The 13,097-nt window shown below is 46.9% G+C and overlaps 1 protein-coding gene across 1 annotated transcript in view; it reads right to left on the bottom strand.

Moving 5' to 3' along the window:
* KCNK2 (potassium two pore domain channel subfamily K member 2) overlaps positions 1-13,097 on the bottom strand; it is a 215,269-nt gene that overhangs the window by 36,616 nt on the left and 165,556 nt on the right. Inside the window, exon 5 of the mRNA XM_088463388.1 lies at positions 4,458-4,597. Within this exon, the coding sequence (XP_088319514.1) occupies positions 4,458-4,597 (140 nt within the window). The remainder of the gene's footprint in view (positions 1-4,457; positions 4,598-13,097) is intronic.

The raw sequence follows: 13,097 nt of genomic DNA, 5'->3' as shown, positions 1-13,097 counted from the left end.
GGAGCACCCCTGATGGACAGAGCACCCCCTGGACAACACTACAGCACCCCTTTAGGACTGGGACACTGCACAGGACTTTGGAGTGGACACAGCCCCTATGGAGAACTGACTGCACAACACAGTCCAGCCAGCCCCTATGGACTTTGAAGTAGTGGACACAGCCCCTATTAACAACAGCAGCACAGCACAACACAGCCAGCCCCTATGGACTTTGAAGTAGTGGACAACAGCAGCACTACACTACACTACACTACACAGCCCTAACTCCCACCCTCCCTCTTCACTGTCCACAGCCGAGTGAGAAAATGGCGCCGACGCGGGTACCTTATATAGGATCCAAAACCCGCGAGACTCGGAAGGCGGGATGATGACGTTTTGCCTCGATTTCAGATCCGAGTCAGGCGGGAAAAGTCGAGCCTGATTCGGATCGGACTCGGATCGGGGGGGCTCGGGGGGGTTCGGATTTCAGAAATCCGAACCCGCTCACCCCTAATTACTACATGTGTGGCGTTATATATTTCTACGTGTGTGGCGTTATATATAACTACATGTGTGGCATTATACAGTATATAACTACATGTGCAGCGTTATATATTACTACGTGTGTTGTATTAAATATTACTTCATGTGTGGCATTATATATTACTACATGTGCGGCGTTATATATTACTGCATGTGTGGCATTATATATTACTACATGTGCAGCGTTATATATTACTACATGTGCGGCGTTATATATTACTACATGTGCGGCGTTATATATTACTACGTTTGTTGCGGTATATATTACACTACACGTGTGGCCATGTAGAATGCTTTAGCAAGTTAACAAGCACAAACACAAGAAAACGCTTGAATAACAAAGCTCGGTGCACACCTCCTGCCATACCAAATATCATATAGCCGTTTGCTGGCACCTCCAGGTATATGAAGAGCATTAGTTGAGCAGTTTGGGGCTGATTCAGAGATGGACGTAATACATACTTACTAACTCTCCCTGATTGTTAGGGAGACTCCCTGAAATAGTAGCAATCTGCCTGAAGAGTTCAACAATCTCCCTGATTTCACCTTATCCCCAATATGAAGCTTTTATATTCTATATAAAAAATAGATATATACATTCAATTAATATAAATTCCCTGCATTGGTTATAAGGCACAATGATCCCTATGGCTACATGCATATTTTATTGCAAATTTTACAAAGACAAATTGATTTTGCTGGTTAGATTTCGACTTTTTATTCGTTTTTAGGCTGCAGTGAACGTATTTTATTATTATTTCGGTGTCTAGTTTACGAGCCAATAAATATACTGAGTGATTATATGACAGATTTTAATCACAGCTGCTGTAAAGTGCCCACCTGAGCTCCATACCTGAGCTCCTTACCTGAGCTCCTTACCTGAGCTTCCTACCTGAGCTCCCTACCTGAGCTCCTTACCTGAGCTCCCTACCTGAGCTCCCTACCTGAACTCCTTACCTGAGCTCCTTACCTGAGCTCCATACCTGAGCTCCTTACCTGAGCTCCTTACCTGAGCTTCCTACCTGAGCTCCCTACCTGAGCTCCTTACCTGAGCTCCCTACCTGAGCTCCCTACCTGAACTCCTTACCTGAGCTCCCTACCTGAGCTCCTTACCTGAGCTCCTTACCTGACCTCCTTACCTGACCTCCTAACCTGAGCTTCCTACCTGAGCTCCTTACCTGACCTCCTAACCTGAGCTTCCTACCTGAGCTCCTTACCTGACCTCCTAACCTGAGCTTCCTACCTGAGCTCCTTACCTGAGCGCCTTACCTGAGCTGCACAATGGGGGAGATTTATCAAGAGAGACAAAAGTTCCCCATAGCCAACCAATCAGCTTCATACTGTCATATCATAGATTGTGCTAGATAATTGATAGCTAATAGCTGATTGGCTACTATGAGCAACTTCTCTCGAAGGTTTGATACATCTACCCTAATGTTCTGCGCTCGTCTTCATCTCTGCCAGCTCCCTGCCCAGCCCGCACTGTACATTCATCAGCACAAAATACAGGAACGTGAGACTTGTGGATCTCTGTTCCATTTCTCTCTACCCTTAGATTTGTGTATATACAGTAACATGTGTACAGGTATATAACCGTGTGTACAGGTATAAAGTCACTGCAGGCTGGGTCTCCGGGAGAAGAAGCTGATGTGTCCATAGAGAGGAACTGAAGCCATCACGCAGATGTAAATGTAGCACATAAAATCACCGTGGTCCCTACTGCGCGAGGCATCAGCTACGCATGAAGCACTGACAGCCAGTAACCTACATATGGTGACCTTTAAAAACTAGGAAATAATATATGAATCAAATATAAAACTGAGACAAAATATCAGCTAATATATTATATACAAACACTAACTGGGACAGTTACATAAATGACCCCGCAGAAATACACTGCAGGAAATGTACATGGGCATATTTATAGACAGATTTTATACTTATCTATCGCACGGCAAGCGCTACTGTCATATGTGTCCTCTCTTCATAGCGCCTACCGCTTCTTTTATAAGTGTCCTGTTCAGTGGCGGAACTAGAGAGTAGTGGGCTCAGGTGCAAGAATGTGCTATACCCCCCTCTTTTTCTCATCACTTTACTCCCCCCCGGTTATTAAATCCAACCCCCCCCCCACCCACCGGTCAGTCAATCCAGTGTCTGTCCTGCTGCCCAGCCTATATTTCCCCCACTGTGCACCGCAACCTCCCGACCCCGCTCCCCACTACCCAGACTTTTTTTTCACCTCTTTACACAACTGCTTCTACCTCGCGCCGTGTCAAAAAAAAAGCTTTATTAACCATAGGGGCCGGTGGCGGGTGTCTATCACGTTGGGGACCGGGTCGGCGGGCAGCGGCACTGTCGGATGCAGGCGGCTATGGACCCTTGCACCACTGCTCCTGTTCATAGCCCCTACCGCTTCTTTCATAAGCCACACGTCCTATTAGGCTGGTAAATCAGAGATGTAATTGCACCTTTCAAGAATAGGGTGTGGTCTACATTTGGGGTGGAGGGGGGCATTTATCAAAGCTGTGAGAAAGATAAAACTAACCAATCAACTTCCAAATTACATTTTGAATTCTGTGTTTAAAAAATGATAGTTAGGAGCTGATTGGTTGGTAATTAATTTTTTACAATTTGATCTTTCTCCCAGCTTTGATAAATACCCCCCGTGATGTGAAAATAATTGCTGTAACGTGCTCACAATGGTGTATAAATACAGTATACGTGGAACCACAACTGACAATTCGGTTTGCCTTGTGGCGCGGATATGGTGGGACTAGGAACACTGGAGGCCAAACTGTGCTGGTGAAACGTGTGAAATTTGTTATCAAAATGATGCAAATATTTCACTGAACAGTTTTGAAAAATGAAGATTAGAAAGTGACAGAGGACTGAGATGTGCGCTGCATTCTGCCATGTGAGTAGCACCGTATGCATTTTGCTATGGGCTACCCCTTATCTAGTGCGGGTCCTGCTCCTGTAACCGTATAACTGCCACGTACACCAGTGGCAGGAACTTACATACCTCCCCAACTGCCGGGCGATTGCGACATTGCAGTCCTGATTGTGGCAGCGGGACAGAGCTCTGAAATAGAGTCTGTCTCACTGAAATCGGGACAGTTGGAAGCTCTGCATTTATTCTCCAATCACAGCAAGGTGTTAGCCCCTGCGGGCAAACGCATCCCCCTGCTTTATCTGACCACGGACCGCCGCAGTGGTGCATGAACCACGGTGATAGAGGGTAATGAGGAGAAATTATATATTATTTATACAAACGCTCTTTCCTATGTGGAAAATATTTAATAAATGTTTTTCTTATTTTTTAAATTATATTTTCGATTTCACTCCCCCCTTTCCCTTCCCAATCCCCAACATTATATGGGACGTGCATGTGTCCCAGCGTTGCAAGGAAGCTGATATTACTTAAGGCAATATTGTTTGGTAAACAACAGCGATAGTAAATTTTTATTAGAAAATCAGTGCATATTAAGTTATTATACTTAGCGTTCCCGCTAGGCTGTTTTAGCAGGGTGCGGCACCCTGCCCTCCTTCTGGTGGGCAAAAAGCACCCTGCCCTCACAGGCTGCGTCCCGCGGGTGGAGAAATGTGCGGTGACCTGGTCACCGCCGGAGAATAGACGCCGGGCGCCCCCTTTTCGCCCACGCGCACAAAGTTGCCCACTCTAGCTCCGGCACCCTGCCTGCCGCCGGACCTAGAGTGAACACTAATACTTATGCCTAGACCAAGGAATCAGGTTGGGGGGGTTTTATGTACAAATAACAATATTTATCTTTCCTTCTAGGGGAAAATTAAAATTATTCCAAATGTAAAATTTGCAGCCAGAATCTCTTTTACAAGGATGAACCAGCAACAGTGTGACCAGGACCAACCGATACATTGTCGCACAACGCGGTCACTGCGCTCCTGCATCCACTTACCTCCTCCTTCGTCTTTTTGGAAAGCACTCTCAGCCAGTCTCCAATCATGCTGAGCACAGCAGCAAAATACGCCAGACCCACCAAGATCCAAAACCACACGACAGGCTTGTACAGGTCAAGGTACTCGATATCCGAGCCACCTGCAGCGGAAGATGAAAGTATTGAGCAACCGACTGAGGAGACAAGTGAGAGACCAATATACGGTAAGACAGGTGATTGGAGCACACGGAGCACGGAGCCTATTACCCAGCATGCTTGGAACTTGGAGTTTTTCAACATCAAGTTTTTTTTCCCATAATTTTGAGCATTCTGCCATAAAAATGGTAACTTCCAAAAATGACCCCTGTCTATCCGTGAGGCCACTGACACTCCCTGCCCATGTAATATACCATAATATAGATTATGATTATAATCCCTTTTTTATGCCCTTTAGAATGTAAGCTCTCACGAGCAGGGCCCTCTTCCCTCATGTGCTTCTCCTTACACTTTCTTTTACTCCTTACTCCCCACAAGGGCACCTACCTGTAACACGTGATTGCTGACTCCCGGCTGCTTATTGTAAGCGTTATGATGGTTAATGCAGCGTGTCCTTGTCCTGTATTGTATTGTTCTGTAAGTCACTGGTTTCTTGTTCACTTATTTGTTTATGTACTTTGTAAGGTGCTGCGCCAGGGGTGTATCTATAATGGGTGCAGGGTGTGTGCGGGGCACACGAGCTCACACCCTGCACCCATAGTGCTGCTTTGCAGCATCAAGCCAGCGCTGCAGAGCAGCAAACATCATTGGGAAAATGGCGGCAGACATTTTCCCAGTGACCTGCACATGATGCAGTACTACTGTCCCCGGGAAAACGACACGGGTGCCATTTTCTTGGAGACCCGAGCATGTGCAGTAGATTCTGGCACTAAGCCAGAATCTACAGTGCACCACGGGACCGCCGGAGGGAGGAGGGGACCTGCACTTAGTCTGCGCGCGCACCCCCCTCTCATAGAACGTCCCTGTGCTGCGGAACACTTGTGGCGCCATATAAATAAAGGATAATAATAATATATAGCATGATGCTAGCAGTGCTCCTCACAGTAGGACTGTTGCTGAGTGAGCTGTAAAACGGGCACATGTTACACCCAATGAAAGTGCATGCACAATGAGCATTTGTTGCAGAGTCTCAGCTGCATTCGCAGTGCGCACCCCCTCCCCCCAAAAGGGTAGTGAGTTTATGACAGGAAGATGTTACGAACTTGTGACCGAAATGCTCCCACACGGCGCTGTGCCTCGCATACAGTATGTCTGACAAACACATTTCATTTTCAGAATTGTTTTAAATTCTGTACTATGTTATTTTGTGGTTGTGTGAATGGTACTGAGATATTGCTTTTCTCAGGAGATAGGAAGTTCTTCTTCTGTCATCGCTGGTACATTGTAACACTCCATAATGCACCGTGTGTCACCAGACTAGTCCATTCCAGCTACTTAATAATAGAGCAGTAAGACACTATCTGGCTACAGGGATTTTATTCATAGTACTGGGAAAGAAGAGAACACTGCTAAAACCTCTCATACAGGAGAACCCCCCTCCCCACTCCCTATCTTCCATACAAATGAAAAGTTATTCCATTTTTAAAGTCCCTGAAGCCAATAACTAGCGTTATGCTAGAGCCGACAGCTGTCACCAGTAACACTGTACTTACACCTGCCCCTGAGAAGCCACAAATGGTCCTTCTGTTCCCGACATATTTGCATCTCTCCCAGCACTGCCTGCTAACACTTTGCATGGACCCGGTCATACTGTACATTGGGCCTGATTCAGCACAGATCGCTGAGGTGATCACGGCTGCGTAATCATACGCAATTCAGCGGCGAAAATAAGCTAATGTTTGCAACGGCTCAGCCGGCATAGAGACTACTGCTATCTCACATCTGTAATACCTCACAGTCTTGTGTATACATCTGTAACATCAGCCACAGCACAGCCAGCATAGAGACACCACTACTGCTATCTCACATCTGTAATACCTCACAGTCTTGTGTATACATCTGTAACATCAGCCACAGCACAGCCAGCATAGAGACACCACTACTGCTATCTCACATCTGTAATACCTCACAGTCTTGTGTATACATCTGTAACATCAGCCACAGCACAGCCAGCATAGAGACACCACTACTGCTATCTCACATCTGTAATATCTCACAGTCCTGTGTATACATCTGTAACATCAGCCACAGCTCAGCCAGTATAGAGACACCCACTACTACTATCTCATATCTGTAATACCTCACAGTCCTGTGTATACATCAGTAACATCAGCCACAGCTCAGCCAGCATAGAGACACCCACTACTGCTATCTCACATCTGTAATACCTCACAGTCCTGTGTATACATCTGTAACATCAGTCACAGCACAGCCAGCATAGAGAAACCCACTACTGCTATCTCACATCTGTAATACCTCACAGTCCTGTGTATACATCTGTAACATCAGCCACAGCTCAGCCAGCATAGAGACGCCCACTACTGCTATCTCACATCTGTAATACCTCACAGTCCTGTGTATACATCAGTAACATCAGCCACAGCACAGCCAGCATAGAGACACCCACAACTGCTATCTCACATCTGTAATACCTCACAGTCCTGTGTATACATCTGTAACATCAGCCACAGCACAGCCAGCATAGAGACACCCACTACTGCTATCTCACATCTGTAATACCTCACAGTCCTGTGTATACATCTATAACATCAGCCACAGCTCAGACAGCATATAGACACCCACTAATGCTATCTCACATCTGTAATACCTCACAGTCCTGTGTATACATCATTAACATCAGCCATAGCTCAGCCAGCATAGAGACGCCCACTACTGTTATCTCACATCTGTAATACGTCACAGTCCTGTTTATACATCAGTAACATCAGCCACAACTCAGCCAGCAAGAGACGCCCACTAATGCTATCTTACATCTGTAATACCTCACAGTCCTGTGTATACATCAGTAACATCAGTCACAGCACAGCCAACATAGAGATGCCCACTACTGCTTTCTCACATCTGTAATACCTCACAGTCCTCTGTATACATCTGTAACATCAGCCACAGCACAGCCAGCATAAAGACACCCACTACTGCTATCTCACATCTGTAATACCTCACAGTCCTGTGTATACATCTGTAACATCAGCCACAGCTCAGCCAGCATAGAGACGCCCACTACTGCTATCTCACAACTGTAATACCTCACAGTCCTGTGTATACATCTGAAACATCAGCCACAGCTCAGCCAGCATAGAGACGCCCAATACTGCTATCTCACATCTGTAATACCTCACAGTCCTGTGTATACATCTGTAACATCAGCCACAGCACAGCCAGCATAGACACCCACTACTGCTATCTCACATCTCTAATACCTCACAGTCCTGTATATACATCTGTACCATCAGCTACAGGTCATCCAGCATAGAGACACCCACTACTGCTCTCTCACATCTGTAATACCTCACAGTCCCGTGTATACATCTGTAATATCAGCCACAGCTCAGCCAGCATAGAGACGCCCACTACTGTTATCTCACATCTGTAATACCTCACAGTCCTGTGTATACATCAGTAACATCAGCCACAGCTCAGCCAACATAGAGACGCCCACTACTGCTTTCTCACATCTGTAATATCTCACAGTCCTGTGTATACATCTGTAACATCAGCACAGCTCAGCCAGCATAGAGACCCCACTACTGCTATGTCACATCTGTAATACCTCACAGTCCTGTGTATACATCTGAAACATCAGCCACAGCTCATCCAGCATAGAGACGCCCAATACTGCTATCTCACATCTGTAATACCTCACAGTCCTGTGTATACATCTGTAACATCAGCCACAGCACAGCCAGCTTAGAGACCCCACTACTGCTATCTCATATCTGTAATAACTCATAGTCCTGTGTATACATCTGTAACATCAGCCACAGCACAGCCAGCATAGAGATGCCACTACTGCTATCTCACATCTGTAATACCTCACAGTCCTGTGTATACATCTGTAACATCAGCCACATCTCAGCCAGTATAGAGACACCCACTTCTGCTATCTCACATCCATAATACCTCACAGTCCTGTGTATCCATCTTTAACATGAGCCACAGCACAGCCAGCATAGACACATATTACTGTGATCTCAAATCTGTAATACCTTACAGTCCTGTGTATAAATCAGTAACATCAGCCACAGCTCAGCCAGCATAGAGACGCCCACTACTGCTATCTCACATCTGTAATACCTCAGTCCTGTGTATACATCTGTAACATCAGCCACAGCTCAGCCAGCATAGAGACACCCACTACTGCTATCTCACATCTGTAATATCTCACAGTCCTGTGTATACATCAGTAACATCAGCCACAGCTCAGCCAGCATAGAGACACCCACTTCTGCTTTCTTACATCTTTAATACCTCACAGTCCTGTGTATAGATCAGTAACATCAGCCACAGCACAGCCAGCATAGAGACGCCCACTACTACTATCTCACATATGTAATACCTCACAGTCCTGCGTATACATCAGTAACATCAGCCACAGCTCAGCAGCATAGAGACACCCACTACTGCTTTCTTACATCTGTAATACCTCACAGTCCCGTTGAGGGGGCTGGCTGGCAACATTTAGGCTGGGGGGCAAATGCATGCAGGCGGCCCTGGCAGAGGAGTAGCGTGTAGCCAGGGTGCCCAAAAGAATGTGCGTGCTACGGCGCCCCCCCGTCCTCAGGAGAGGACACCCTTATGCAGGCCTCGAGTAGTGCCCCCAGCAGTGATCCCCCCTATGCAGTGCCCCTTGTGCACCCAGTAGTAAGCCCCTTACATAGTGCCCCCAGTAATGGTAAACCTTATGCAGTGCCCCTTAAATAGTGGCCTCAGTTGTAGTCTTCCCCCTGTGCAGTATCCCCACTATTGCCCTTTATATAGAGCCCCCAGCAGTGGTCCCTCGATGCAGTGCCCCCAGTGGTAGTTCCCTCGCCCCTATGTAGTGCCCCTAATAGTAGTCCCCTCCCCCTATGCAATGCCCCTAGTAGTAGTCCCCTTGTAGTGCCCATAGTAGTAGTACCCCCCAGTAGTAGTACCCCCCTTGTAGTGCCCCCAGTAGTGTCCTCCCTTTGTAGTGCCCCCAGTAGTAGTAGACCCCCACTTGTAGTGCCCCCTGTAGTAGTAGTAGTCCCCCCCTTGTAGTGTCCCCAGTAGTAGTAGTCCCCCCTTGTAGTGCCCCCAGTAGTTGTAGTCCACCCCTTCAAACGCCCCCAGTAGAGGTCTCCTCCTTATAGTGGCAGACCCCCCGCAGCTGTCACAAATAATATATATATATAAAAAAAAAACACTTACCTGACACCCGCTCCTGGTCCCGCCGCCGAGATCAGCTCCTCCATCCGCCGCTTTGCATTATGGGAGTTACGCGTCACTCCCATTACCCACTGCAGGAGCCGGAAGATGTCCGGCTCTGGCAGTGGGAGCAGCAGCTGATGAGAGTCTGTCTGAATCTCATCAGCTGCTAAAGCAAACACACAGCTGCCGGCTCCGGCAGCTGTGTGTTTGCACTGTGTAGCGCTGACCGAACTCCGTTTGGTCAGCGCTACACACGCGGCGCAGTCTGTGTCACAGTGACACAGACTGCCCACGGCCCGCATGAGGCTGCGGCCCGGGGGGCACATGGCACCCTGCCCCCCGGCCCAGCCCTCCACTGGTCCCGTGTATACATCTTTAACATCAGCCACAGCTCAGACGGCATAGAGACGCCACTACTGCTATCTCACATCTGTAATACCTTACAGTCCTGTGTATACATCAGTAACATCAGCCACAGCACAGCCAGCATAGAGACGCCACTACTGCTATCTCACATCTGTAATACCTCACAGTCCTGTGTATACATCAGTAACATCAGACACAGCTCAGCCAGCATAGAGACGCCCACTACTGCTATCTCACATCTGTAATACCTCACAGTCCTGTGTTTACTTCAGTAACATCAGCCACAGCACAGCCAGCATAGACACCCACTACTGCTATCTCACATCTGTAATACCTTACAGTCCTGTGTATACATCAGTAACATCAGACACAGCTCAGCCGGCATAGAGACACCCACTACTGCTATCTCACATCTGTAATACCTCACAGTCCTGTGTATACATCAGTAACATCAGCCACAGCTCAGCCGGCATAGAGACACCCACTACTGCTATCTCACATCTGTAATACCTCACAGTGCTCTGTATACATCTGTAACATCAGCCACAGCACAGCCAGCATAGAGACTCCCACTACTGCTATCTCACATCTGTAAAACCTCACAGTCCTGTGTATACATCTGTAACATCAGCCACAGCACAGCCAGCATAGAGACTCCCACTACTGCTATCTCACATCTGTAATACCTTACCGTCCTGTGTATACATCAGTAACATCAGCCACAGGTCAGCCAGGATAGAGACACCCACTACTGCTATCTCATATCTGTAATACCTCACAATCCTGTGTATACATCTGTAACATCAGCCACAGCACAGCCTGCAAAGAGACGCCCACTACTGCTATCTCACATCTGTAATACCTCACAGTCCTGTGTATACATCTGTAACATCAGCCACAGCTCAGCCAGCATAGAGAATCCATCTACTGCTATCTCACATCTGTAATACCTCACACTCCTGTGTATACATCTGTAACTTCAGCCACAGCACAGCCAGCATAGAGACACCACTACTGCTATCTCACATCTGTAATAACTCACAGTCCTGTGTATACATCAGTAACATCAGCCACAGCTCAGCCAGCATAGAGACACCCACTACTGCTATCTCACATCTGTAATACCTCACCGTCCTGTGTATACATCTGTAACTTCAGCCACAGCTCAGCAAGTATAGAGACACCCACTACTGCTATCTCACATCTGTAATACCTCACAGTCCTGTGTATACATCTGTAACATCAGCCACAGCACAGCCAGCATAGACACCCACTACTGTTATCTCACATCTATAATACCTCACAGTACCGTGTATACATCTGTAATATCAGCCACAGCTCAGCAAGCATAGAGACCCCACTACTGCTATCTCACATCTGTAATACCTCTCAGTCCAGTGTATACATCTGTAACATCAGCCACAGCACAGCCAGCATAGAGACACCCACTACTGCTGTCTCACATCTGTAATACCTCACAGTCCTGTGTATACATCAGTAACATCAGCTACAGCTCAGCCAGCATAGAGACACCAACTACTGCTATCTCACATCTGTAATACCTCACAGTCCTGTGTATACATCAGTAACATCAGACACAGCACAGCCAGCATAGAGACGCCCACTACTGCTATCTCACATCTGTAATACCTCACAGTACCGTGTATACATCTGTAATATCAGCCACAGCTCAGCAAGCATAGAGACCCCACTACTGCTATCTCACATCTGTAATACCTCTCAGTCCAGTGTATACATCTGTAACATCAGCCACAGCACAGCCAGCATAGAGACACCCACTACTGCTGTCTCACATCTGTAATACCTCACAGTCCTGTGTATACATCAGTAACATCAGCTACAGCTCAGCCAGCATAGAGACACCAACTACTGCTATCTCACATCTGTAATACCTCACAGTCCTGTGTATACATCAATAACATCAGACACAACACAGCCAGCAGAGAGACGCCCACTACTGCTATCTCACATCTGTAATACCTCACAGTCCTGTGTATACATCTGTAACATCAGCCACAGCACAACCAGCATAGAGACACTACTGCTATCTCACATCTGTAATACCTCACAGTCCTGTGTATACATCAGTAACATCAGCCACAGCACAGCCAGCATAGAGACGCCCAATACTGCTATCTCACATCTGTAATACCTCACAGTCCTGTGTATACATCAGTAACATCAGCCACAGCTCAGCCAGCATAGAGACACCAACTACTGCTATCTCACATCTGTAATACCTCACAGTCCTGTGTATACATCTGTAACATCAGCCACAGCACAGCCAGCATAGAGACACCTACTACTGCTATCTCACATCTGTAATACCTCACAGTCCAGTGTATACACCTGGAACAGCAGCCACAGCTCAGCAAGCATAGAGACACGAAATACTGCTTTCTCAAAACTGTAATACCTCACAGTCCTGTGTATACATCTGTAACATCAGCCACAGCTCAGCCAGCATAGAGATGCGCACTATTGCTTTCTCACATCTGTAATACCTCACAGTCCTGTGTATACATCTGTAACATCAGCCACAGTTCATCCATAATAGAGATGCCCACTATTACTATCTCACATCTGTAATAACTCATAGTCCTGTGTATACATCAGTAACATCAGCCACAGCTCAGCCAGCACAGAGACACACACTACCACTTCCTCACATCTGTAATACCAACCAGGTCCTTTGAATACATCTGTAACATCAGCCACAGCACAGCCAACATAGAGACACCCACTACTGCTATCTCACATCTGTAATACCTCACAGTCCTGTTTATACATCTGTAACATCAGCCACATGACAGAAACACCCACTACTGCTATCTCACATCTTTAATTCCTCACATTCCCGTGTATACA

The sequence above is a fragment of the Taudactylus pleione genome, unplaced genomic scaffold, assembly GCF_031769625.1.
Source record: "Taudactylus pleione unplaced genomic scaffold, aTauple2 ptg001352l, whole genome shotgun sequence".
Classification (NCBI taxonomy): Eukaryota; Metazoa; Chordata; class Amphibia; order Anura; family Myobatrachidae; genus Taudactylus; species Taudactylus pleione.
This window is presented reverse-complemented; position numbering and strand designations above follow the sequence as displayed.